General features: G+C 42.1%; 3 protein-coding genes across 7 annotated transcripts in view; 2 read left to right on the top strand and 1 right to left on the bottom strand.

Moving 5' to 3' along the window:
• Positions 1 to 13896, top strand: part of NINL (ninein like) — a 47288-nt gene extending 33392 nt beyond the window's left edge. For both annotated transcript variants that reach the window (XM_079968499.1, XM_079968500.1), the window contains exons 16-24: positions 1119 to 1228; positions 1857 to 2203; positions 4095 to 4199; positions 4775 to 4844; positions 5918 to 6202; positions 8281 to 8394; positions 10273 to 10485; positions 11753 to 11866; positions 13095 to 13896. In XM_079968499.1, coding sequence (XP_079824625.1) covers positions 1119 to 1228; positions 1857 to 2203; positions 4095 to 4199; positions 4775 to 4844; positions 5918 to 6202; positions 8281 to 8394; positions 10273 to 10485; positions 11753 to 11866; positions 13095 to 13280 — 1544 coding nt within the window. In that variant the 3' untranslated portion in view covers positions 13281 to 13896. The remainder of the gene's footprint in view (positions 1 to 1118; positions 1229 to 1856; positions 2204 to 4094; positions 4200 to 4774; positions 4845 to 5917; positions 6203 to 8280; positions 8395 to 10272; positions 10486 to 11752; positions 11867 to 13094) is intronic.
• Positions 13897 to 14995: 1099 nt separating this feature from the next.
• On the bottom strand, positions 14996 to 26369 carry GINS1 (GINS complex subunit 1). Of its 4 annotated transcripts, XM_079969058.1 has the most exons (9): positions 26233 to 26324; positions 24893 to 25028; positions 24373 to 24721; positions 22363 to 22427; positions 20557 to 20652; positions 20010 to 20100; positions 19204 to 19320; positions 16729 to 16803; positions 14996 to 15943 (listed from the first exon to the last, which is right to left on the bottom strand). In XM_079969058.1, the coding sequence occupies exons 3-9, from the start codon at positions 24433 to 24435 to the stop codon at positions 15875 to 15877; spliced, it is 576 nt and encodes a 191-aa protein (XP_079825184.1). In that variant the 5' UTR covers positions 24436 to 24721; positions 24893 to 25028; positions 26233 to 26324; the 3' UTR covers positions 14996 to 15874. The 4 variants fall into 4 exon arrangements, with proteins under 4 accessions (XP_079825184.1, XP_079825183.1, XP_079825185.1 ...); XM_079969057.1 differs by lacking the exon at positions 24893 to 25028 and having other exon boundaries at positions 26233 to 26369; XM_079969059.1 differs by lacking the exon at positions 24893 to 25028 and having other exon boundaries at positions 24373 to 24724; positions 26233 to 26313.
• ABHD12 (abhydrolase domain containing 12, lysophospholipase) overlaps positions 25832 to 26493 on the top strand; it is a 33272-nt gene continuing 32610 nt past the window's right edge. Inside the window, exon 1 of the mRNA XM_079968900.1 lies at positions 25832 to 26400. Coding sequence (XP_079825026.1) covers positions 26207 to 26400 — 194 coding nt within the window. The 5' untranslated portion in view covers positions 25832 to 26206. The remainder of the gene's footprint in view (positions 26401 to 26493) is intronic.

Genomic DNA, 26493 nt, shown 5'->3' with positions numbered 1-26493 from the left:
CCTTTCCAGTGTCTCAGTAACCAGTTCTGATAACGGGACCACATTTTAAGTTATTCAGTCACCATGGCACATATTTATAAATAATATAAATATAAATAAATTTTTATTTATAACCTGCCCTTCCCAGTTCAAAAACTGGGCTCAGGGCGGATAACAACAAATTTAAAACACTTAAAGCAGCATAAAATACACTATAAAAACATGAATAACAATAAAATTCAAAATTCAATTTAGGGGAAACAAGCATTACATAATCCCCTGGGCTAGCTGGCTGAATTGGTCCTACTTGGGCCAGCAAGGATTCCAGGGGAGAATTAGCTGTGAGGTCTCAGAGCAGGTGATCTTCATAAAAGGGGAGGGGGAGAGAAGGGAAGGGAAATAAAAGATCAGGCTGAATTCAAATTAAAGGCCAGGCAGAATAGCTCTGTCTTACAGGCCCTACGGAAGGAGGTTAAATCCTCTGTAGAGCATACAGCTTCGAACCATTGCGCTCTTGTTTCACTTCCCATGCTCCCTATGCAATACTGTACAGTGGTACCTTGGGTTAAATACGGTTCAGGTTACATACGCTTCAGGTTACAGACTCTACTAACCCAGAAGTATTACCTCAGGTTAATAACTTTGCTTCAGGATGAGAACAGAAATCGTGCTCGGGCGGCTCAACGGCAGCAGGAGGCCCCATTAGCTAAAGTGGTGCTTCAGGTTAAGAACAGTTTCAGGTTAAGAATGGACCTCCAGAACAAATTAAGTACTTAACCCGAGGTACCACTGTATTGGTGGATGAAAAGCAACCAGACCACACCTCAGATACATGATCTATCTTGACAGTTTGTTTCCTCAGTGTTCTAAGAACAAAGGAAGATCCTGCTGGATCAGGCCTTTGGCCCATCTAGCTCAGTATCCTCTTCTCACAGTGACCAACCACATGCCTATTGGCAGTTTGCAAACAGGACCTGAGTTCAGTAGCATTCTCTCTTCCTGCGGTTTCCAGCAACTGAGAAACATGCTTCATCCATTCCTAGAGGCATGGCCATCCTGTAGCAGTAGTTTTATCCTCCACGATTCTGCATGCTTGGGCCTGTTCTTTTCCTTTCTTTCAAGAATAATTTTATTTATAGGTGTCGTTTTCATTGAATCCGGTCCCTATTCAGTAAGCATAGAAATGGAGCTTCTGGTTGAAGAACTGAAGGAACAGCATCAAGACCTGAAAATACAGCTGGAAACCAAGGTGAGTCGAGGAGGAAGACACAGGCAGGTGTTTAAATGCCAATTCAGGTTAAAAATCGTCATCAGAATCAGTAGACTCTCAATATATTTCTGAATGCAGTCCTTGGGTTACTTGCTCAGCAGGATACATTGTATGTTGACCAAATGATGCAGCTTTTGTTGTTAAATTTAAAATAAATCAGCATTTTAAGTATTTTTTTTTATAGATGTAAACTCATTTATGATAATGAAATGTTTTTGGGTTTTTGGGGTGCTTTTCTCCATTGCTCTTGTAAATTAAGTACCTTATCACCAATGTAAATTAGGAGAATGTGGGATGGCATATTATGGCTGTTTGTAGAAAAGGGTGGACTTGGTTCAGTTGTGGATGACAAGTTAGTTCTGTATGAATGCAGTAAGTCTGTATGGAGTAAGAAATCTTTACACAAGATTTCCTGCTGTTAAATGCTCTTATTCTGTATAAAAATCCTACCCTCTTGAAATGCATAGGCTTCTAGCTCTTGCAATGCCTCACTTCAAGGACCAAGTTGTTAAACGTGAAGTAAGGACTCTTGACCGGTTTGTGCATGTATTAACCATGCTACCTAAAGAATGCATAACAAAAGTTTGGTTTGGCTTTACTGTGCTAGGTCAATTACTACGAAAGAGAAATTGAGCTGATGAAAAGGAACTTTGAGAAGGAAAGGAAGGATGTTGAACAAGGTTTTAAGATTGAGATCAGCGAATTGGAGGAACAGAAGAGCGATTTGGAAGAGCTGAACGCCAAATGTCAGGAGGTGATAGACGGCTTGAAAGACCAGCTTCAGAAACTAGCTCCCGCCCAAGAACTCGAGAGGAGCTTTGAGAAGGAGAGGTCAGAAATGGAGCAGTACTATGCCAAAGAGATTTCCATTTTGGGACAGAGACTGGCCCAGGAAAGGGACAGACTGGAAGAAGACATGAAGATGAAGCATGAGGCTGAGACACACTTCATGAGGTCTGGTGACATTACTGTTTTGAAACATGGGCACTTGGCAATATAAATGGTAGTCTCATATTCTGCCACATTGTGTTATGGTTGAACCCTTGGTAATTTAGGCAAAGCCTTTCTCACCAATGCGGTTGTATAGTACCCGGCCCGATTCCCTTCTCACTTTTGGGGAATTGTGACATTTTTTGCCATGAAGCAGCTGTCTGGCTGGCATACTGTCTCTGGAATGGCTCTCCATGTGCCTGCTAAAGAACTATTGCTAATATGCTGTTTCACAGCTACTGTTCTATGAAATGAAATGTATGGTTCTTCTATAAAAATGCACTCATCTTTTTAAAATGATTTGACTAATCATTGCATGCTTGCTTATTACTTCTGGGCTTGTTCACATGGTACGTTTTATAGCAGAGATGATCCATCTTCCCACAGAAATTCTATTTCATAGTGTGCATTAATTCAGACTCTTACTGTATGCACACCATATATTTAAAGCACCCCCTATAGCGCTATGATTTGTGATACCCTTAACAAACAACGGTTTGCAGGATTTGAGGTGTGTGTGCTTTAAATGTGTGATGTGTGTGTTTCAGTTCTTGTGTGTTGGTGTGCAAGGGATGCTTAATAGATGCAACTACATGAAACATGCCTGACATCAAAGAGAACAGAGCATGTGCTTTTATATGGGGCACTTTTGATCTCTGGGTCACAACTACTATTCTCACAGTGACTTGAAATCAAATTTGTATGTCCTGTGCCATAGCACAGAGCTCTAGTTTTGTCTCATAGAAAAAATAAGTCATAGATTGCCTGTGAACAGGATAAGTAAGTAGCAAAACCCGGGAGCCAGTAGTTTCAGGAGGGATGTTTGGCAAGTCCGTAGCACGCAGAGAAAGGGTTAACCCCACCCACCCAACAGCTGCCATTCAAAGAATAAAATAAGTGAATGTGTAGGGCTGGCACACACTTAACATTTAACATGGGTGGCACTGTGGTCTAAACCTCTGAGCCTCTTGGGCTTGTTGATCAGAAGGTTGGCAGTTCGAATCCCTGCAACGGGGTGAACTCCCATTGCTCTGTCCCAGCTCCTGCCAACCTAGCAGTTTGAAAGCATACCAATGTGAGTAAATAAGGAGAGCAGCAGGAAGGTAAACGGCTTTTCTGTGTGCTCTGGTTTCCGTCACGGGGTTCCGTTGTGCCAGAAGCGATTTAGTCATGCTGGCCACATGAACTGGAAAGCTGCCTGTGAACAAACGCTGGCTCCCTCGGCCAGAAAGCAAGATGAATGCCGCAACCCCATAGTCGTCTTTGACTGGACTTAACTGTCCAGGGGTCCTTTACCTTTTACCTTTAAGACCAGATGTACCGATAGTTTGACTCTTACTGAGCAAGTGGTGTAATATGAATAACATCCATCCATTCAGTGTTCTTTTTTATTTCTGTGATAAACAGCACATTTGGAAGCAGCTACTTTTAAAAGCATTGCATATACAGTGGTACCTCGGGTTAAATATTTAATTCGTTCCGGAGGTCTGTTCTTAACCTGAAACTGTTCTTAAGCTGAAGCACCACTTTAGCTAATGGGGCCTCCCACTGCCGCCGCACTGCTGCCGCGCGATTTCTGTTCTCATCCTGAAGCAAAGTTCTTAACCCGAGGTAATATTTCTGGGTTAGCGGAGTCTGTAACCTGAAGCATATGCAACCTGAGGTACCACTGTAATAAGATTTTTTTTAAAAAAAAGCTTCTCTTTTAGCGGATTGTCAAATTCCACTCCCTGTTCTCAGACATATTTATTTTGATGGCGCTTAGCTGAGTATGGCTAATCCAGTTGCCTGATTTCTTTAACATCCCCAAACTAACTCCGGTCCTTCAATACTTTTTCTCTCTCCCATGATGCAGAATTGAGCTCCACAGAGTTTCAGAAGACAACCTCATCCTAAAAAATAAACTTGGAAGATTTCAGCAAGAAGTGGAGGATGTTGGTGAAGCAAACAGAAAGCACAGGTTAAAAGGGGGGACGGTTCTTTGGGAAGCTTGCAGAGGAACTGTAAATGTGAAACCATATGTCTTCCCAAGAGGCAACTCGTTGAATAAAAGGATTGTGTAATTTTAAACAGAAATATTCGCGAGAGGGTCAGAATGTGGCTGCATCAGTGCAATGAAGTGTGTGCTCCAGTGTATCTGATGGGATGCTCAGTTATAGCGTTGTATGAATACACGTACAAGAATTTCTAGTCTGGTTCTTAGATCTGCCACGTTAAATCTGTACATAGACATGGTGGGAGGACTAAAAATAAGAGGGCTAGATCCAGCTGCCATGAAAAACAGCTTTGCTTTTAGCAGACCTACTATTAATAATATTATTTTTTTAAAAAAATTTCAAGATGCTTGAGAGTTGAGGACCAACATAAAGCTTCGTTTCCCCTTTTTCTTTGCAAGCCACTTGCACTGATGTCGCAAACAATAGTGAAACATCAGCTATGACTTGTGGCAGTGTGTTTCCTGCTCCCGTTTTAGAATCTATGCAAAATATGTTTAAATGGTTGCACAATTTAAATTGTTTCCTCTTCCTTCTTCAGAAAACATATTGACGAATTGATGGTGGAAAAAGAGAAGGTGATGCATGGAATAGAAGAATTAAATCAACTGGTAAATTATATATATATATATATGTATATATATAGAGAGAGATATATATAAAATGATCTACTAGCAGGTGAGGGATGGGGGAAGCTCTTCCTAAAACCCTGGAAAGCTGCTACCAGTCATAAAAAACACAACCTTATACCAAGTCAGACCATTAGTCTATGTCTTCTTCTTCTTCGGCAGTCACTCATAGCCGAGTAAGATTGTCTTCCATAAACATGATTTTAACAATGAGTCCATAAGTGACTGTGGAGGCCAATTCTGGATCCACACATCCTTCCACAGTGGGGACATAGGTTTCCGGGCGGGAGTTGATCGTGGTGAGGGTTTGCCAAGCATGCCTTCCTCTTAGCACGTTTCTCCCTTGCGTCCTGAGTTCGAGTGTCTTCAGAGCCCACAACGCCTTTGGTAAAGGCTGTCTATGTAGCTCAGTATTGTCTACACTGACTGGCAGCTGGCTCTTCGGGGTTTCAGGCAGAGGACAGGGTTTCAACCCCATCTGGAGAGGCAAGAGATTAAATTTCTGTATCCTCTTTCCAATGTTTAAATGCTTTACAACCTTTCATCCATGCAAGGTTAGGCTGATGAACACCCATTTTGCCCAAGGTTTATTTATCGGCTTTGGCTGGAAGTTGGATTTCCAAGTGCCAAAACCATACACTGTCCCACCTTGCAAAGAGTTAAATGCTAATTCAGTAGGGGTTGAGTTCTTTTGCAGCCTTCTGAATAGTTCTAGTACATGTGCCTTTAACAATGTACATGTAATGTTGGAGTCAGTCATGGGTTGTTCTGGCAGTGCCCCCTTTTGCTCTGCCTTCCGTAGCTCTGGTAATTCAACCGTCAAACAAACCAGCCCTTTCATCCCGAGAAAAGGCATTTCTTAACTTCTGCCACCTCATTAAGAAATGTACACTAGTGTGATACTGCTCCAAAAAACGAAAAGACCTCTGCACCCATTCTTTGCAGGCAAGCAGTATGAGACACCCCCTGATGCAGTACTCAAGATTAGATGTTAAGATGTTTTCCCCTGAGTGGGATGAATGCCGCAGCTCTGAATGTCTGAAATGCCTCTTTAGAATAAACACTACGAGGTGGAAATCTTCCAGTTAAACACCAGGATAGATCAGCTGGGCCATGAACTCTCTGAACTGAGCAGTGATAACAATGTCAGCCGGAATACCGTCAATTTACTGAATCGGAGGCTTGTCGAGCTGGAGAGCCAAAGGGACCATGAAGCTGCGGTTGCCAGGCAATTTCAAGAGGTCTCTGCTGAATTGACAAAGGAGCATCTTCAGGAGCGGTTGGCATGGCAGGGAGAGAAGGCCCTGCTGGAGCAGCAGCTGAAGGCCTGGAGGGAAAAGGTAAGGCTGATCGGAACGGGGAGGAAGCGGCACATCAGTTCCAGGCTGCCATGTCCCACTGCACAAACCCACCTATAATACTGAGCCAGCCATGCAATATTCTGGTGGAAATTTCTAAGGCCTAATACGTAGACCATAGATACAGGGATGCACTGCTTTTTACTACATCGATGGAAAGCTTGGGTTGCTGTGGTGGTCATTGAGATGCTGTGTTTAGGCAAAGGAGATAGTTTAAAATATGTTGCCTTCTGGGAGAAGGCGGGTGAAAATTCTGCAGCACCTTGCATTTGCTTCATTCCTCTACTACATGGGTCAGCAACCTTTTTTTAGCCGTGGGCCGGTCCACCGTCCCTCAGACCATGTGGTGGGCCGAACTATATTTTTTTGAATTCCTATGCCCCACAAATAACCCAGAGATGCATTTTTAAATAAAAGCACACATTCTACTCATGTAAAAACACGCTGATTCCCGGACCATCCATGGGCCGGGTTGAGAAGGCCCACAGGCCTTAGGTTGCCTACCCCTGCTCTACTAGAACTAAAACTAAAGTTTGTATTTTGTATTCCTTGTATAAACTGCTTAGAGGCTTTATTTACAATCATGTAGTATGCACATTCTGTTATATAAAATAAAAAATAGAAGTGCTGAACGGAGGAAGAGTAGTACTTTCAAAAGGAGCCTTAACAATGAAAATTCTTCCATTCTGCTTTTTGCTGCACACTTGGTTTAAATTATAAACTATCTGAGCACTCTTATGATCTTTCGGCTGTGTACGGCTAGCCCATGGCTAGTGGCAATTATTTTCTGGGAATAATAAAGGGAGAAATGGGCTGTCCACAAACAGCCCCAAAGAGCAAGTCTGTGAATATTGGAGTGTAATTGGGTTGACTTGTTTGCCAAGTGAATTTATTAATGCAATGGAATTTAGAAAGAGCGTCATTCTAGGCATATCGGAGGAAGACTACAATGGTCACACATAAGGTGTGGGTTTGCATGGATAAATACAAAATCAAGCATCCCTAACCTTTTCAGGCCCAAGGACACACTTGGGAATCTAACAAATCGTCACAGGTACCTCGAAATACCCCTTTCACAGAAGGAAAAACCTAGGGATACTCAAAAACTCTTCCAAAGCCACCAAATTCCCTGAAACACACACACAAGAAAGCAGGTGTGCACCAAGAGGATTTGTTTCTTGAGTATGCTGTGTCCCACAGAGGACCTTACAGTCTTCAAACAAAAACATCTTGGCGGTCCTGGACCACAGGGAGGTTAGGCTGGCCTCAACCAGAGCCAGGGCTTTTTCGGCTGTGGCCCCGATCTGGTGGAACGCTCTGTCACAAGAGACTAGGGCCCTGTGGGACTTGACATCTTTCTGCAGGGCCTGCAAGACAGAGCTGTTCCACCAGTGGCACAGTCTGGCCACCTCCTTTGGTAATCCTCACAGAACTCTATAGCCCAATGGTTGACATTAATTTGATTTTGAATTGATTTTAGCATGAATTGATTTTATTGTTGTTAGTCACTCTGAGCCCAGCTTCGGCTGGCGAGGGCGGGATATAAATAATAATAATAATAATAATAATAATAATAATAATAATAATTAATAATACAGTGGTGCCTCACAAGACGAAATTAATCCGTTCCGTGAGGCTCTTCGTATAGCAGTTTTTTTGTCTTGCGAAGCAAGCCCATTGACAGCTTAGCGGATTAGCGCTATTAGCGCTATAGCGGCTTTTAGCGATCAGCTGTTAAGCGGCTTATCAGCAGATCAGCTGATAAGCGGCTTAGCGGCTTAGGAAAAGGGGGGGGGGAAGGGGAAAAAACCCGCAGGAACTCGCAAGACATTTTCGTCTTGCGAAGCAAGCCCATAGGGAAATTCGTTTTGCGAAGCACCTCCAAAACGGAAAACCCTTTCGTCTAGCGGGTTTTCCGTCTTGCGATGCGTTCGTCTTGCGGGGCACCACTGTAATAATAATAATAATTTATTATTATTGTTGTTATTGTTATTGTTATTACTGAAAGATCCCACATTGTTGCTGGCCTCATCCTTTGCTGCCATTCTCTCCTTGAACAGGCCAGCCAGTCTCAGGAGCTGGAGGCTGAACTGGAACGTTCGACACAGGAGTGTCAGATGCTACGGCTAACAAATGCACAGCTGAGAGAAGAGGTGGAAGAATGCCAGGATCGGGTAGGCTGGTGCAGCTGAATGTGGCCTGCCTTTGGCTCACTGGGAGCATCACTGCCTGTTACAAATGAGGGCCTAGGCACGGCTGAAACAGCGGTGAAGTGCATGCCCCTGGCTGGACAGAGGAGCAGGGCTCAAGAGCCTTTACACCTGGTCAAAGAAATGTGTCCAAACATTAAACCTAAGAGAAGATCTAGTCCCAGTGTCATAGATTTGAGGGGAGGGTAGCATTGTTGTAGCGGGATAGCAGTGTTGCTGTTTTGCAACTTTAAAGAAAAACAGAGCTAGATGAATTCTTTGGCACTGGTTGTGCACTTCTTACAGTGGTGCCTCGCAAGACGAAAAGAATCCGTTCCGCGATTCTCTTCGTCTAGCGGTTTTTTCGTCTTGCGAAGCAAGCCCATTGACGGCTTAGCGGATTAGCGCTATTAGTGGCTTTTAGCGGCTTTTAGCGGCTTATCAGCTTAGCGGATAAGCAGATAAGCAGCTTAGCGGCTTAGAAAAAGGGGGGGGGGAAGGGGGAAAAAGTCGAAAAAACTCGCAAGACATTTCGTCTTGCAAAGCAAGCCCATAGGGAAATTCGTTTTGCGAAGCGCCTCCAAAACGGAAAACCCTTTCGTCTAGCGGGTTTTTCGTCTTGCGAGGCATTCGTCTTGCGGGGCACTACTGTACTCTGCAAAACCAACAAGGATCAGGGCAGTTTCTACTGGAGTTCACCTGTTTTGCCTGTGTTTGGATATGCATTGCAAAAAATAAATACTAGCTTCTAGATTCTCCAAGAGAATTAGTAGTGGATTAGTACCACTACTTTATTTTGAATTGATCTGATGAGAAATAACCTTTAAATGGACTGTGGAGTATTTCAGTTCTCTGTGCGCTACAGGGGCCCAGCCATCAGCTATTAAGTAGGGAGGGGAAAGGGCTTTGTTGTGAAAAATGCACAATTTTAAGCTTCTTGCTCTGCAAGGTCTGCTGCAAGGAGATCAAAGCAGAGGCGATTTTTTATTTATTTAAAATTATTGGTAAACCACTTAATATTTATTTAATTTCTGAGTGGTATACAAAGAACCGCTGAAACAATAGAACGAAGCTAAAAACTCCATAGGAGAATGCCAATGGTACAGGATCTAACCTTGTGGATCAGGGAAAGTTTTATGCTCTGCCAACACAAGGATATTCTGGGTGGCCACCGGCAGCTACCCTTGTCACAATCTGCTCAAGTGCAAAGGGGAAACTCCTGAGCCAATCCATTCTATTAGATGTCTGGCTCATTCTGCAGCTGAGCTAAAATGTTCTCCTGCCCCCCATTGGCTGATGGCAGAATGTGGTGGTGGGGATTTTGGGGGTTATTTCAAGGTCAGGAATCTTACCGGTGGTGATGGGACCCACAGTGGAGGTCCTTCCAGCAGCTGGATGTCCCCCCCCCCCCATTTGATGTCTCAGGCTTACGTTCCTTGCAAATAGGCAAAAAGTAACCCCTGCATATTGCAACTGCATGCATGCATTTTTGCAGGAAGCAATTGCATTTTGAAGTTTGAGGCTTTATTTCAGTTTAGCAGTGCATCTGCCTTATTTGCATTCATCTTGGATTAAGTTCTTTCTGCCTTTTGCACAGCCGGGACAGATGAAAGGTGTTGGAGAGGTGTTTACTTTTTTGTTTTTAAAAAGCCAGAGTATGAATAAAATGGAGGACAAAGCTTTAGATTTATATATATGCCTGCTTCTATGGGAAATAGCTTTGTGGTGGGGTTTGTCCCTACCCACTATTAGAATGCAGCCCCTGATAGTTTCCCCCAGCGCTCAGTCCAAGAAAGGTTCTCTGTTCCTGGTCTACAGCATTTAAACTTTTAATGATGTTTTTAATTTTCTCTTGCCTTGCAGCTACTAGAAGCCAACACGAGCTTGAGCCTGGCCAAGTTTCGGCATTCACAGGAGCTAGAAGAGTTAAAGGGCCAGGCAGGCAATTCCGTACCTAAGGCTTGCCTTGCAGAGCTAGAAAAGAGATTGGCAGAAGAACAGAATGTGGTCAGGCAGCTGCAAGGAGAGCTGGACTCCCAGGCGAAGCAGATGAGATGGCAGGCGACCACATATCAGGTAGGGAAGAATGGTGCTCGAGTTGTGTCTCATACAAAAATAAAGGCTCCCTATGTGGAAATGCAGTATGTGTACATGTGTGGTTTTTACACAGCCTCTTCCTACCTGAAACAGGCACTTTCAAACAGCGACTCTCGCCTAGTCTTCATTTTTGTTATGCAGTTATTTAAACTATTTATACACCGTTTAATGCCATAGTCTCTGAGCATTGTACAATAAAGTTACAAAAATCACCCAACAGAGATAAGATCGGTGAAAATTAATGGTGAAAATCTGGGGGTTGGGGGGGGGGGAAGGAACCCTAACTTAATATGCCTGCTTGAATAAAAAGGTACAATAGATCCAGCACATGAAGCAAAATTCTGTGACTTATATGAATTATACAAGCCTCCTTTAGCTATTGGTGCAGGAGCACCCGATGCAGTTAAGTATCTGAGGCAACGCTGCATGTAAAATACTGTGCTGGGAAAGTTATATCCTAGTGAAAAGTGTACTCTTAACTCTGAATAAAATACAGTGGTACCTTGGGTTACATACGCTTCAGGTTACAGACTCCGCTAACCCAGAAATAGTGCTTCAGGTTAAGAACTTTGCTTCAGGATGAGAACAGAAATTGTGCTCCGGCGGTGCGGTGGCAGCGGGAGGCCCCATTAGCTATAGTGGTGCTTCAGGTTAAGAACAGTTTCAGGTTAAGAATGGACCTCTGGAACAAATTAAGTACTTAACCCGAGGTACCACTGTACCTGCATTATGTAAAGGCTTGGCTGTAGACAGCACAGAGAGCACCAATATACATCTGGGATAATTTGTGGATTGTGTTTGAGAATGAGCTCTATTCTGCCTTGGTCAGACCACACCTGAAGTACTAGGTGGATGCCATGATATAAGATTATGGACAATCTAGAACGGTTGCAAAGGGCAATCAATATGATAATAAATGGTCTGGAACCAAGGCTTATGAGGAATAGTTGAGGGAGTTGGGTATGTTTAGCCTGGATAGCAGGAGACTGAGAGGAGATAACGGTAACCATCTTCGGATATCTAAAGGAAATATCACATGGTAGATGGAGCGAGCTTGTTTTCTCCTGCTCTAGAGGGTAGGACCTGAACCAGTGAATTTTAAGTTACAAGAGAGATTCCGAGATAATAAATCGTTATTTCAGATGCAGCGTTGGGACTTGTTTGAAGTGAATTGACTTTCCAAGGGTAGTTGCTTCCCATAACTGTTGTAATATCACAGCTATGACTTTGTCCCTTTATTTTGCAGGAAGAGCATGAGAACTTGCATAGATTAATGGAGGAAAAGGTGGGAGAACTGGAGATGAATTTGAAGAACGTGCAAACAATGCTTCAGGAAAAGGTGGCTGAGCTCAAGGAGCAGGTCAGTGGAATGGGGAGTAGGTGGTTTATGGGCCCATGATCTGTTTACAGCATTAATTCTTTTATTAAATGTAAATATATATAATTTGTCTGGAAAAGGACATAAGCTGGCCAAAAATAGCCAGGGCACCACCAAGATGTGTCCCGAATTATGTCAATGTATTTGGCACTGAATGCTTTTCATATATATTGTATTTGAGTGACCCTGTTTCATGGTTGCTACTGCTTCTGGTCCTCTCCAGTCATTTGTAAGTGTCCTGCACACTGTGTGAACTGCAAGCTGCTTGGCTTGCAGTCAACATGTAAAAGCCCTATGTGGCAAAATCCAGGATTCTCCACTCTTGGTATAAGCTGTGGCCCCATCAGTCAGTGCACTTCTGGCTACAGTATATGGAAAGACAAAAGAACAGCTACCCCCTTTCCCGGGCAGGTTTGGTAGGACACAATACTAGAACAGGCTATCTGTAGCCATTCTTAGAACACATCTTCAAGCTAGCACTGGATCTGTGGTTGTTCTAAACTTTTCCAGTTTGGATTTATAGCAAAGCTGTTATTCTGGACAGTTTGTACATCGACTAATTATTCCAAGGTCAAAACACGAAAGGAATGGGAAATGTGCTGACATAAATTGTTATTTTTTTAACAGAGGGAATATGGATGAAAAGGGATTATTCTAAACTAGTCATATTGCTACTTCCAAGTGGTTTACAGAAAAGTCAAATCAAGAAAAAATCACTATACCTAAGTGTACAAAAGTTAAAACACTAAAACATTAAAATTACAACTTTCTAAGAACCATCATTTTAATTAAAGACATGATTGTCCCTATGTTTGCACTGGTTCATATTTTCTGTTTAAGATGGGCTACATTCTGGGAATGAGGGAGAATGGTGGTTACCTCCTAAGGTCTTGATATAAAAACAATTGTTCAAAGCAGGGGCAGCTAACCTGTGGCCCTCCTCTCCATGCTTTTGAACTACAACTCCCATAATACATGGCCACGCTGGCTGGGACTGATGGGAGTTCTAGTCAAATATCATAGAGCATCATAGGTTAGCCTGCTTTAAACCTGTTGCTAAAACGTAAAACCAGTGGACCATAGCACTTGCTTATTTCCTAGTTAATATTCACGAGACTGCTTTTCTAGCAAAACAGTAAGCAGCATGTTTTTGAGTTCTGTATCATCACCAAACACTGATTAATGGAGCGCTATTCATTTTATTTTCCAGTTTGAAAAAAATGCCAAGTCGAATCTATTACTGAAAGACCTGTATGTGGAAAATGCACAGCTGATGAAAACTCTGCAGGTTACAGAACAGAGGCAGAAGAACACAGACAACAGAAATTTAATACTGGAAGAGAAAATCTCATCCTTGAACAAATTAGTTAGGGAAATAACTCTGGCATCTCAATGAAATCTGCTTTTCAGTTGTTGGCATTAAAGCAAAAATGACAATCTGTGGTAGAAGCAATACTCCATGCAGTGGTCCACTTCACTGTATACCTTTCTGATCTTGGCCAAATGAGTATTATTTACTTCTCACGAGACTCAAAAAGGACATGATATTCAAAGGATCCCTCCTCTCTTTCATGTGGGGAAACCATCACAGAAAGCAGCATAACCAGCATGAGAAACATACTCTCAGGGATAAGTTTGAAGAGGGAGATGCAGCTCTACTAGTCAGTAGCAATAAACTACCCCATCTCATATTTTTTTTTGCAATAGGGAAGCTAAAGCTTTTAGTGCCTTCTGATCATTTTCACAGAAGTCTCTTTGGCTTTCATTCTGTCTCAGGACTGAATATTTATTGTGATTGCAATATTCTTACCTCCCCTTGCCTCAACCCCACTCTGGTCTGTACACTGGCTTGTATTGTGTATATATATGTACAGTTTTCTACAAGTATAATATGTACTCCTTTAAATCAGTGTATATCAGATGTAGACAGAAAAAAAACCCGCTGTTATGTTCCTTTTTGGTAAAATTTGACATGACTTTTTTAATTAAATGATATTTATACTGCTTCTGAAGTCAATGGATTTTCTCTGTGTGTGCAAATGGCTGGGGTAGATATGTTGGGAGAGAGCAGCAAACATAGGTAAAGCTGGAACCTAACTAAAAGAGAGGAACAACATGGCTAAGAGCCTGTCCTGAAATAACTAAGGCAAATGCAGAAAATAGACTACTTTTTAAAGTACCTTCCTATTTGGCGGATTAAATCTCATTTAGTTTAAAGCAAGAGAGCAATTGTTTTGGTGGAGTTTTTATGTTTTTTTGTTTGCTTATGGACAGAGACACCATGTATCAGATTTGTAGAGTTGGAAGGAACCACTGGGATCATCTAGTTCAATCCCCTGCAATGCAGAAATCTTTTGAAATACTTTATTGTCACTTGTACAACTTGCATACAGTGAGATTACACGAGCACCCTGCACTCAGCTCTTAGTCTTAATTCCCCTCATTTACTGATGCACACCCACCAAACCCAAAAGTCAGTTGCCCTGTTATCTTTTTTTTCAGCAGCCTAACAGCCCATGGATAGAAGCTGTTCTTTACCCTGTTGGTGCGACTAATTGTGCTTCTATATCTTCTGCCCAGGAGGACACCCAAAGTCTGTGGCTCCCTGTAGTCTCCCCCAACCAGTGGTCCTGTGACCAAGTATGTTATGCACAAGCTCAAGAACGGCTTACTCTTGGGTTTGATAGAAACGAGAGTGACTCATTACATACAACCTCAATGCAGGTGAAATGTCATAACTTCTGGAAGTTTTGTGGCATATGAAATTGGAGATAAAATTCTTGCTCAAATATCAGGAAATATTTAATAAAGTACAATCTGGTAATTAAGGCAAAATGATATAATTTTACATCTAACAATTCAACGTACTACAATTTATTCAGCACTATGCAGACCTCATCTGGAGTCCCTTTGTACAGTTCTGGACACTGCACAAACTGGAAGGGTACAGTGGATAAGGCAGTGCAGATTGCCAGTAGTATGGAAAGCAAGTTCAATGAGGATAGACTGAAGGAATTGGGTATGTTTAACTAGAGAAGAGAAAGGATGATGGTTGACACACAGAAGATATGTTCTCTGCTGCTCCAGTGGACAGGACTAGAGCTAACAGGCTTAAGGTGCAAGCGGCAAACATTTTTATTGAACATCTTACAAGAAACAGCTTGACAATGGAGCCATTTATTTATTTATAATGGACACAGAATTGAGGTGGGTGTAGCTAGAGCGGGGTGCAAATCACCTCCTTCCTAATCATCAGATAGATGTTTTGATGAGTGGAGAGGGGGGGGGGTGATAAGTCTCTCCACCCAGCCAATTTGCACAAATCAGTTGTAGAAAGTGGGCATCTGTGTGCATATGGAATGGTCACGCCCACTGGTGGCCTGCAGCCACTTGAATGCTGGTCAAGGCCTCAGGCCAAATAAAACTTAGCCCACCTCTGTTCTGTGAGTTGGAAGGAGCCTTGTAGTTCATCTACTTCAAGGCCCTGCTCAATGAGTACTATAGCATAAAAGCTTAGAGGGAAAACACAAGGGTTAGCAGCAATTAACCTGCAACTTAACCTGTATCACTCCTTGAGTAACTTTATCGTTACATCGTTTCAGAGGTCTTTTAACAATGCACACACTTAATAGTACAAATGTTGCTTTCTTCTAAGCATGACATTTACAGTAAGACGATGTCTGGTTCATACAAAAAGGCCAGCGAATAAAAACATGATACTTCAAAATGTGTCCAGAAGTGAAGGCAAGCTATGAGCTTAAAAGAAATTCCACTTGTTTTGGGATAGAGATATTTTAAAATTGTTGATCGTATCATCTTCTTCTTTGTCCTCTTCACTAAGTATCCATGCAGTTCCTTCCCACAAAAGTAACTAAGTCTCTGCATTTTTTTTCCAAAAACATAAGACACTGTGGCATGTTTCTATACTTACCCCATTTAAAATCTGCTAAAATGTTTATAGGTACTTAAATCAGTCTTGCGAACAGCAAGTTAAGAAAGGACGTGTTCCAAAATTCCTTGCCTGATTAACTGCTCGCATTTCCAGCGTGGTAAAAAATGCTGTGGGGAAGCAAACAATTTTCAAAGCTGAGGCAAACATTTGCAATCTCTCATCATCCCCTTTATAAAGCTAAAGCTGGTCTTATTTATGGTGTAGTTAAGGCAGTAACTCCTGATTCTACCTGTACTGTCTGTTTTTAAATGAAGTCCAATAATAGAATAACCCCAGCTATTTTAGCCATAGCCACTGTAAATCCCATGTTCTGTGCATTGCTGTTATTAAGACTGTTTAGAAATATGAATGATTAAGCAGTAGATAAATGTCTTAAATAAACCAACATAATGAAATGCTTTTGAATCTTTCCAGATAGAAAGTACTAAAATGGCTCCAGCGTTTTCCTTCATGAAAATGAGTAGAATGACATGAAAGCTGACAATGGTAAGCATAATGAGAGCGTGGAGGAACCATAGCACACACTTTGCATACAGAAGGTCACAAACAGACAGCTGCACCATCTCCTTGCTCCTTCCTTCCCCACCATGCCACTGGTTTCTTCATCAGCACTGCTGCACCCTCCTCCCAATTTTCTTGCTGTGTGTGAGATTTCCCTCATTCATCAGCCTGTGGACTTTTATAGGACAAGAGGGGCAGGACAATAAAATAATCTCAAGGGCCCATGTAAACCTGGTTCAATCTCTGGGATCTCCTGTTAAAGTACTAGGCTAACTGTATCTAGGGCAACTTCCTGTGCCAGAAGCAGAGGAGAACCACTTCCATCTAGCTCCTTAAACAACAGGGAACCCAAATTGAGTTCTTGCTCTGTTTGCAGTCTCATCATAAATACCTGGCTGTTCTTCTTCAACAGAATTGTTGTGCCATCATCAATCTCAAATTCTCCATAATCTTTCAAACACCGAACCTGTAAAAAGAAATGAATAACCATCAAATTTAAAGTACTGTCAGAGAAGTCTGTGTTAACGAAAAGTAGCTATATGTAGCAAACCTAGAAAGCATCTTAAAAAGCAGAGACATCACCTTGCTGACAAAGGTCTGTATAGTTAAAGCTATGGTTTTCCCAATAGTGATGTATGGAAGTGAGAGCTGGACCATAAAGAAGGCTGATCGCCAAAGAATTGATGCTTTTGAATTCTGGTGCTGGAGGAGACTCCTGAGAGTCCCATTGACTGCAAGAAGATAAAACCTATTCATTCTTAAGGAAATCAGCCCTGAGTGCTCACTGGAAGCACAGATCCTGAAGCTGAGGCTCCAATACTTTGGCCACCTCATGAGAAGAGAAGACTCCCTGGAAAAGACCCTGATGCTGGGAAAGATTGAGGGCACAAGGAGAAGGGGATGACAGAGGACAAGATGGTTGGACAGTGTTCTCGAAGCTACGGGCATGAGTTTGACCAAGCTGTGGGAGGCAGTGGAAGACAGGAGTGCCTGGTGTGCTCTGGTCCATGGAGCCACGAAGAGTCAGACACGACTAAACAACAAAGCTATATGTAGACAAAAGGAGTCATACTTCCAATATATGAACACATCAGTAAGTTTCATTTAGCTTTTTTTTATATATATAAATATTTATTGAGATTTTTTTAAATACAAAATGCAAAAATGATAAACAATGTAACATGAATCATAACACATTTTTCAAAACTTCTTTGGACTCCCTCACGTCTCCCACTCCCACTTACATCATTATGACCTTTTTCCAGCAATTTATCATCCTGTTTACATTCTTAAATCTCGTTCAATTAATTTAATCCTATAATTCCCCCAAAATTTTATATTTTCCTCAATCTCACTTATCGTCAAGTTCAGATCTAATTCAATGGTAGGCAGTTATTTATGATCTAGCATCCTTCTTAGCCTTCTACCAAATTACAATACTTTTGTAAATAAATCTTAAATTTCTTCCAGTCTTCTTCAACCCTCTCTTCTCCCAGGTCTCGAATTCTACCAGTCATCTCGGCCAGTTGCATATAGTCCATCAGCTGCATCTGCCACTCTTCCAGTGTGGGTAGATCTTGAGTTTTCCAACTCTTAGTGATAAGTATCCTTGCTGCCGTTGTTGCATACATAAAAAATGTTCGGTCCTTCTTTAACACCTTCTGGCCGACAATGCCCAGAAGGAAGGCCTCTGGTTTCTTAGTGAAGGTATACTTAAATACCTTTTTCAACTCATTATATATCATTTCCCAGAAGGCCTTCACTCTAGGGCAAGTCCACCAGAGGTGAAAGAATGTTCCTTCATGTTCTTTACATTTCCAACATTTATTATCAGACAAATGGTATATTTTGGCAAGTTTAACTGGGGTCATGTACCATCTATATATCATTTTCATTACATTTTCCTTCAAAGCATTACATGCAGTGAAGTTCAGCCCTGTGGTCCACAACCTTTCCCAGTCCTCAAACAAGATATTATGCCCAATATCCTGAGCCCACTTTATCATAACCGATTTAACCATTTCGTCTTGTGTATTCCATTTCAACAGCAAGTTATACATTCTTGATAGTACCTTATTTTTTGGTTCTAACAGTTCTGTTTCCAACTTCGATTTCTCCACCTGGAACCCTACCTTTTTGTCGTTTTTAAAAACTTCTTTAATCTGAGCGTAATGTAACCAGTCTCGCACTTTATCCTTCATTTTCTCCAAACTCTGCAATTTCCAATTGTCTCCATCTTTTTCTAATATTTCCCAATATTTTGGCCATTTGGCCTCCATATTGGGTCTTTTTCGGGCCTTAGCTTCCAGAGGTGAAAGCCACCTCGGAGTTTTGTTTTCCAATAAGTCTTTGTATTTTGTCCAGACATTAAAAACTGCTTTCCTGACAATATGGTTCTTAAAGACCTTATTGATCTTAACCTTATCGTACCATAGGTATGCATGCCAACCAAAAGCATTGTTAAAACCTTCCAAGTCCAATACGTCAGTGTCTTCAAGAAGTAGCCAGTCTTTTAGCCAGCAAAAAGCTGCGGCTTCATAGTACAACTTTAAGTCCGGCAGGGAAGTTTCATTTAGCTTTTTATTACCCTGTTAAACAATAGTTATTATCTGTGATAATAAACTGCAACAATTCTGTGAAAAGGTGCTGATAACACCAAGGTTGCAGGTTCGAACACTATATGGGGCTGCTGCGTATTCCTGCATTGAGGGGTTGGACTAGATGATTCTCAGGGTCCCTTCCAACTCTGATTCCTCTGCCTGCAACAAACTATTTCCAGGGACTGACTTCTTAGTACCTACATATGACTACACTGTCAATGACATCCAAAGACAATAAGCCTTCCATAGTTCTAAATTTCACTTACTTCAATGTACAAACTTTTGGGGGGTTGAATGTCCTGTGTGAGGTCCAGCCCGTCTCCTCCTCCTAAAGATCTCATATAGGTAGCCAAAGACTTTTTATACTGGTTGAACCACACCACCTAGAATTATAAAAAAAGTTGGCTAAATTAATCCTGAAATACTATTTTCAAACTGTCAAGAAAGAAATTACCTACAGATTTAAAACAAAATACATGGGGATATGAGGGGAGTAATGTGCAAGTTCTGGAACTGCTTACTTCAATCTAGTCTCCTCTATAGGGCATATAGTTCGAATATGTTCGGCTTCCAAAACATTCGGAAACCAAAGTGCGGCTTCTGATTGGCTGCAGCCAACTAGAAGCCGCGGAAGCCCCGTCAGACGTTTGGCTTCCAAAAATAGTTTGTAAACCGGAACATTCACTTCCGGGTTTGCAGTGTTCAGGAGCCAAAACATTTGAGAACTAAGCTGTTTGAAAACCAAGGTACAACTGTACTCCTTTTTTGTCAGTGTGCAACAGAAGAGTTATGAATTAGCAAGTAAGTAGTCCACAGTTAATATCTGACTGGAAGTGGGCTCTCCAAGCTCTGAGGCAGATCTTTCCCAGCCCTGCTATCAGATTAGTTTATTTGGCAAAGTTGGGGGCTGAACCACTGTGCTACAGCTTACATTAAATCTTAAAGTGTCTATTTAAGTGTGCCTACATGGCTAAGTTACTCAACATTTATGAATAATATACTCTGTAAACTTTTCTTTATTTCAAGTACAATCATTGTCCTTTCAACCTATACATATAAGAAATTGGCTTACTTCATCAGTCGACATGTGAAATCGGACAGCGTTTGGCAGCACGCTACCATATTCCCACCTAAGCGCCCGGATGCGAAGTAAACGGTCATACCTGGGAAAACAAACATGGTAGCATAACAAAAGTATTCATAATCAGAAATAGACATCATTTAATCCCTTAATGAATAACAAAGTGTTCTTAATCAGAATTTTATTTTAATCTGATAACTAACTCCTTAACTAATTATGAAAAAATGAGGATTTTTGCTCTGGTGTTACACAGCTCAACTCAATGTATGGAGAATCGCAACAGTCCCTGATTTGGGATTATAGTGCCATGTTTACCAGCTCCTGGCCTGAGGCTATTCAAACTGCTCCTACAAATCACAGGGGATGGATTTGCTAGGTTACATGGATAAGCCCAAACATGCAAATCCAGTGACCCTGGGAAATTCCTCGGAAATCTACCAGTTCCAAAAGTGAAGGAATAAAATCTTGGAATTGGAAACAATTTCTGAAATGCTTTTTATCTCATTTCCCTACTCACAGATGACTGCAAGAAACTTACAGGTATGCAACAATACATCGGCGATTTCTCAGCAGAGAGCAGTGGCGAAACTTGATGGTTGGAATCAGCTCACTGTGTCCTGATTTAGCCTCATTTCTGATAATAGAAGGACAAGCTATATTACATACACTTTGAAAGCAAGAAACATAAAAGTACACATTGTGGTTAGGGGGACCACTTTAATTAGTGTGTATACCTAGCCCATCATGCAATGACTGCATTATTAGTTATTTTACTGTGTGCACGCTGCTCTTCTCCTAAAAGCAGCTCACAATAAATCAAATGAACATCAATAATTAACACATACAAATAATAATTATGAATGAGAATGTCAATAAGTAAATGCATTGTAAAAATACTTCAAGGACTGCTTCTCCCCATATGAACCAACCAGCACCCTGTAATCACCATCTGCGTCTGTTCTTTATGTGCCTCCTCCATGAGAGGTCCAGAGGGTGGCAACACGATAATGGACCTTTTCTGCAGTGTCTCCGTTTGTGGAATGCTCTGCTCAGGGAGGCTCCCCTGGCACCTTCATTACATATATCTATATATTTCTCTATAACCAGGCCTTTGACTGATTAACATTCTATGGCCTTTTAAATGTGTTTGTGTGAAGGGGCTTATTGGTTTGTTTTATTTTGTATTTTATGTTCTCATTTTGTGTTTTTATGTTGTGAACTGCTCTGTGATCTTTGGATGGATGGTATACAAATTTAATAAAGTAAGTAAATAAATAAATAATCTTTATTTTGCACAGAAATCCCTTCCCTTTCAGTTTCTCTGCGATCTACAAAGTACTGTATTTGGAAAGAGAGCTTTGTGGTGCAGGGAATGACAGGGTCGGTCTCTTCTAGCTCTAAGCTCCAGTATAAAGTTAAACAAGACTCAACCCTGAGTCCTTGGGCACACACAATGGTCTTGGGGAATGGGGCATTTTTATTACTTCACAACAGGCTTTCAAGAAGCCATGTTGCTTCCTCCAATGGCTGGCAAAGAAAGGATTTGAAGGAGTGTTATCTCACCTCAACTTGTGGCTTAGGGAAGGCAGAAGCAGTCAAAATGTGATGTTATAATTCCTGCCTCTCTCTAAAGCTCATTACAAAGTGAGGAAGATGGATCTCAGTTAATGGTACAGCAGGCTGTAGGTATCATCTTTTTTATATAAAATATTTTATTTTCGTTTAACAATATTCTTATACATTTAAATCATTTTCAGTTTTTTACATCTGAGATTATTTAAATCCCCAGACTTCCCCCCACCCCCACCCCTGGCTTCCAGTTTTTTCTGTTCATTCTACTGCATCTAATTACATTTTTCAAATTCATTTTGTATCCCCTTTTTTAACTTAAGTGATATTACATTATAAGTGTTATGACAATCCTGATAGTGTTTTTAGATATCTAGAGTGGTCTTTAAGATACTCTATAATTTTTCCCCACTCTTGTCTAATTTTTTTTATCATCTTGGTGTCTGATCTTCACGGTCATCTTTGCCATTTCGGCATAGTCCATCACACTGTACACTAGATTATGCTGCCACCAAAGTGAGAGACCAATTCCTTCCACTCTTCCACAGCATTTTCTGCATGCACCAGAGGATATGGGAGTAGAGAACACAAGGCTGCCTACTAAACCAAGTCCAAGTCTGTTGACAGCCACAAAGTTACGTGGAAAACTCATGGTAGTTATAAAGTTGTTTCCATAATATTAAAAAGTCTTTTATTTCTCACTTCTGCAACTTATTTTTTAATTCTTTTAGCAGAGTTTTTTTGGGTCTGTTTTTCCTGAAATAACCTTACTTACACATCAGTTTGGTTATGTTCATATAATGCTTTCATCTCCTCAAGTACTTGTCTGATTCCATCCTCCTGCAACATGGAAAGTACCAATTTCATCAATAATTTGAAATTATTACTCTGCCTAATTCAAACAAAAAATGCAATAAATAAAAATGCACGTTTTTTTTCTTATGAAAATTGAAGTAGCCATCAACCACCACCACAGAAATATTTATATGCAACTCAACCGACAGAAGGAGATATGTACACATATGCTAGCTTTAGTCAGCATATCACCAGTTGGAATATTTATTTAAAACATTGTAAAATAGGAAACATGTGCCAACTCTATACTTAAATATGCATACATATTTCTATCCTAGTTCTATTCCTCTCTGTCCACTATCCAGAATTTGTTTCTATCAATATTCTAAAGTTTTCCCTTTGCTTCTTTTCCTTTTGAGCAGCTAGATAAGACAATGACTAAATATTTGTACAAGTGAGTGGTTCAGCATGATTACAAGCCTCATAGAAAATACTCAGCTGTTATGGTCATGTGTAGGTTGCAGGGCATTTTCTACAGAAGCTAAAGAAGAAAAGATGCGTACAATCTACATAGCTTAGACCACTCTTTCTCTCTCCAGGTACATCAGTGAAACATTTATTGGTCAGATGTTCATCCAAGCCAACTGCGCTGTACCTCAGTGCTGATTCTCAGGCGCAGTAGTCATTTAGATTTTCAGTCCAACTTTCCTCTCCATATATTTGTAAAGTTTGTGGGGAAATGCTCACTAAGTAAATCCCAGCAAGCTTATTCCCAAGTGAACATGCATAGGATTTCAGTCTCACGGTGACTAGCCAACCAGATAATTAATGGGAAGCCTGTAAGCTTCTTTTTTAACAGCTTTTATATTGTAGAACGTTATTTTATTAGGCAGTCAGGTACTCCCAGATCCACTCACTCAACTCATGAGGGCAAGAGTTTAGTCTGCCACCTCTTCCCAGTCACCATCAAACCCTCTTATCAAGGTGGACTTTATGGCATTAACGCCAATCCACTTCCCCATCAAAGAGTCATCTTCATGAAGGAATAGCCTTGCGGAGCAATCCTAGCCATCCAATCATTTGTTTTGTTTGTTTCATAAAATTTATACACCACTTGGTCGTAAAAATAAAATAAAATAAAGGAAAAAATACATTAAAACATACAAGAAGTTAGAATGCTAAAGCGGGGTAAAAGCCACAGCGCCATTCCTGAGTATCAGGGAAACCCAGTTAGATGGGCGGGGTAAAATTAATAAAATTATTCAGGGAAGGAATTCAGGGAAGGCTTGGTATCAAGAGGCAGGGAGTTCCGAAGGACCCCCGCCCGCTTCTCTCACAAAAGTCCCCTCAGGGCGGCTGGGCGGCCCTTCGGAGGAGGGCAAAGGGAAGGGAGGCCGCGCCGTCAAAGGCTCACATTGAAGGAAGGAAGCTGCCCGTCGCTGGCGCGGTGGAGCTCCCGGATGAGCTCGGTCGCTTTCTCGCAGAACATGGCCGCGGCCGGACTGCTCGATTCCCCTCAGACGCGCAACGGCCTTCGCTCGGCGCGCGCGGCAGCAAAACCCGCGCCACTGAACTCCTCGGCCAATAGGAAGGCGAGGCGAGGGAGAGAAGCACCGCCTCTTGCAGTACGGGAAAAGAGAAGAGACAAACTTAGCTCTTCCTCGCAGCTGTTTCCTATGGTTCGCGGTGGTTTGGAATTGCAATACAGTATACGGAGTTCCGTATCGGAACCTAGCCAGAGTGTTTGAAACCTCTGGAGTTGTGCATACGTTTGCACCGTTAGGTATTCAGAGAGATCGTTGGGGATCTGATTCAGGCAACCGAATGTGTGAAACATTTCCATTGGGGAAATATCGTTTTCCACTTTCTTCCTGCGGCAGCTTTGCAGTGACATTCATTTCATGATTCAGCTGGTTTTGTTTCGTTTTGTAAAAAATCTCACATTGTAAGTCTTCTGTGAGATGATGATGATTATTTTTATTTAACCCACCTTTTCCTTCTTTTTAAAAGTCGGGAGGTGGGAACAGATCAGCTTTGACCAGTTTACGAACATGTCGCTCCAGAGAGTTTAGACCCTACTGGGTTATGGCCAAAAGCAGGGCTTCTTAGCACAACCAGGGGGCCTCACGTTCAGCCTCCAGCACATCTTCTCCTTCCCAGACTGAGCTTTTCATGTTGTAGATGGCTGGTGTCATCCATGGATTCCACACAGATCTAGTGCAATGTCGGAGAACCAGTGTGGCCCAGCACTTAGGTGACTCAGGCCAGCTTGATGGGTTGCACATGGCTTGTGTCCATGGTGGAGAAGAAGGCAGGAGACTTACAGATAAAAATGAAAACTGCTAAAAACATAGAAAAAAATAATTGAAAAAAACAAACACTGATAGAAATAAAACCATATACATATATAAAAGCTAGAAAAAGCATACAAAAAATTACAAAAAAACAAAACAAAACACCAACCAACCCAGTCAGTTCCCAAAAGCCTGTTGGGACAAGAAAGCATTCACCTGCCAACAGAAGGACAACAAGGAGACAGCCAGATACAGATAAAGATGCAGCCAAACACACTGGGATAGCTCAGTCAGCAGGGCATGAGACTCTTAATCTAAAGGTCCTGGGTTTTCTTCAGGAACAAGTGAAGATCTACATTGGGAGCAGGGGAGAATCAAATCAAGTTTACCCGGCTGTTGAAGTGGGAATCAAAAACCATTGCAGCAGGGAAGGAGCCTAAATTATGCTGTGTGGGTGCAGAGACCAGAGGGCAGCCTCCCTAGGTGTAGGAGGGCATTTCCTCCCTAGGGGTAGGAGGAGACCAGCAGTGCCTCTTATTTGCTGAGAGACTTGATGTAGAGGCAACACTGAAGTGGGGTTGCTGAGGTGGTGACAGATCCAGACTCCAAGGAGCATGTCACCCACAGCCACTGCTGCTGCAGAAGCCACAGTGGTGAGCAATGTATCCCTTAGACTCGATCTGCTGCCGCTGTGGATCCTGCTGCCTTGTCATAGGTGAGCCAGTCCTGCTGAGCGCTGTGCAAAAAGCAAAAGCCCTTGAATGCAAGAGCATTTAATAACAGGAACATAGGAATCATGCTGGTGGAATTTTGGAGGCAACTTAGCTATTACTAGAGATTTGGAAAATATGACCTTGCATTCAAGTTTTTATAAAGAGCATCTGTCCGCAGCATGTTTTCAGAGTGTAGCCTCTAACATGTAGATGACTGACTACAAGTCCAAAAAATATAATATAATATAATATAATATAATATAATATAATATAATATAATATAATATAATATAATATAATATAATATAATATAATATAATATAATATAATATAATATAATATAATATAATATAATATAATATAATATAATATAATATACTGCAATGTCGGATGGGAAGCCTAGAGTTCAGCCTGCCAGCTTGTGACTTAGCGGTTGCCCTCATTCAAAATGGCCGGAGCAGAGTGGGGCGGGGAAGAGGAAAAGGCGTTTGCAAACACAGTACTGTACTCAGATATGTCTGAGGGCATCCGACGACGCGGGAGCCATATTTTTTGTGAGCAAAACAATACCATGTTTTTAAATAAAAGCGAGGGCAGGAGGCAGTAACGTTTGCCCTTCCCTGTGACGTAACCGCGTAGGGAGGTCAGGTGGGCCGAGGCCGCCTCTGATTGGTGGGGCCGGAGAGGCGCCGCTAGTCTTTCGGTTGCTGGGCTGTGGTTGGCATAATGTAGGGGAAGCCAGCGTCGGTTTCGGGACGGAGGCGTCTTCCCTCGAGCGGCTTGAGCTGGCACCGCCCGCGCGATTCGCACCGCCGGCATGAGAAAGCGGAACGAGTCCGTCACCTTGGAGCATGAGCGCTTCGCCTCCTCCGCTCCGGCAGCGGCTGCCGCGTCTTCCTCCTCCTGCTCCTCCCAGCAGCCGGATAAGGGCTTCAGCTTGAGACCGAGCCTGCGCCTGCCTGGTAGCTCCCGGCCCGCCGCCGACTCTGGCATGAAGCGAACGCTCGGCAGGTGAGGCGACCCCCCCCCACCGGCCCCCGTCGCTATGGCAACCCCTCCATCTTCTCTTCAACCGCCAGCCCGGCCTCGGCCTTCCCCGTTTCC

This window comes from Podarcis cretensis (genome assembly GCF_951804945.1).
Source record: "Podarcis cretensis genome assembly, chromosome: 3".
Classification (NCBI taxonomy): Eukaryota; Metazoa; Chordata; class Lepidosauria; order Squamata; family Lacertidae; genus Podarcis; species Podarcis cretensis.
The sequence above is the reverse complement of the archived record's forward strand: the minus strand, read 5'-3'. Positions and strand labels throughout refer to the sequence as shown.

Excerpts from the sequence above, each read along its gene's own strand:
- GINS1 (XM_079969056.1), bottom strand. The coding sequence starts at position 23,871 with ATGTTCTGCGAGAAAGCGACCGAGCTCATCCGGGAGCTCCACCGCGCC. Across the intron at positions 22,428-23,796 it reads GGCAGCTTCCTTCCTTCAAT|GAGGATGGAATCAGACAAGT; the intron begins GTGAGCCTTTGA and ends TCCATGTTGCAG. Across the intron at positions 16,804-19,203 it reads CCAAAAGTTTGTACATTGAA|GTTCGGTGTTTGAAAGATTA; the intron begins GTAAGTGAAATT and ends TTCTTTTTACAG.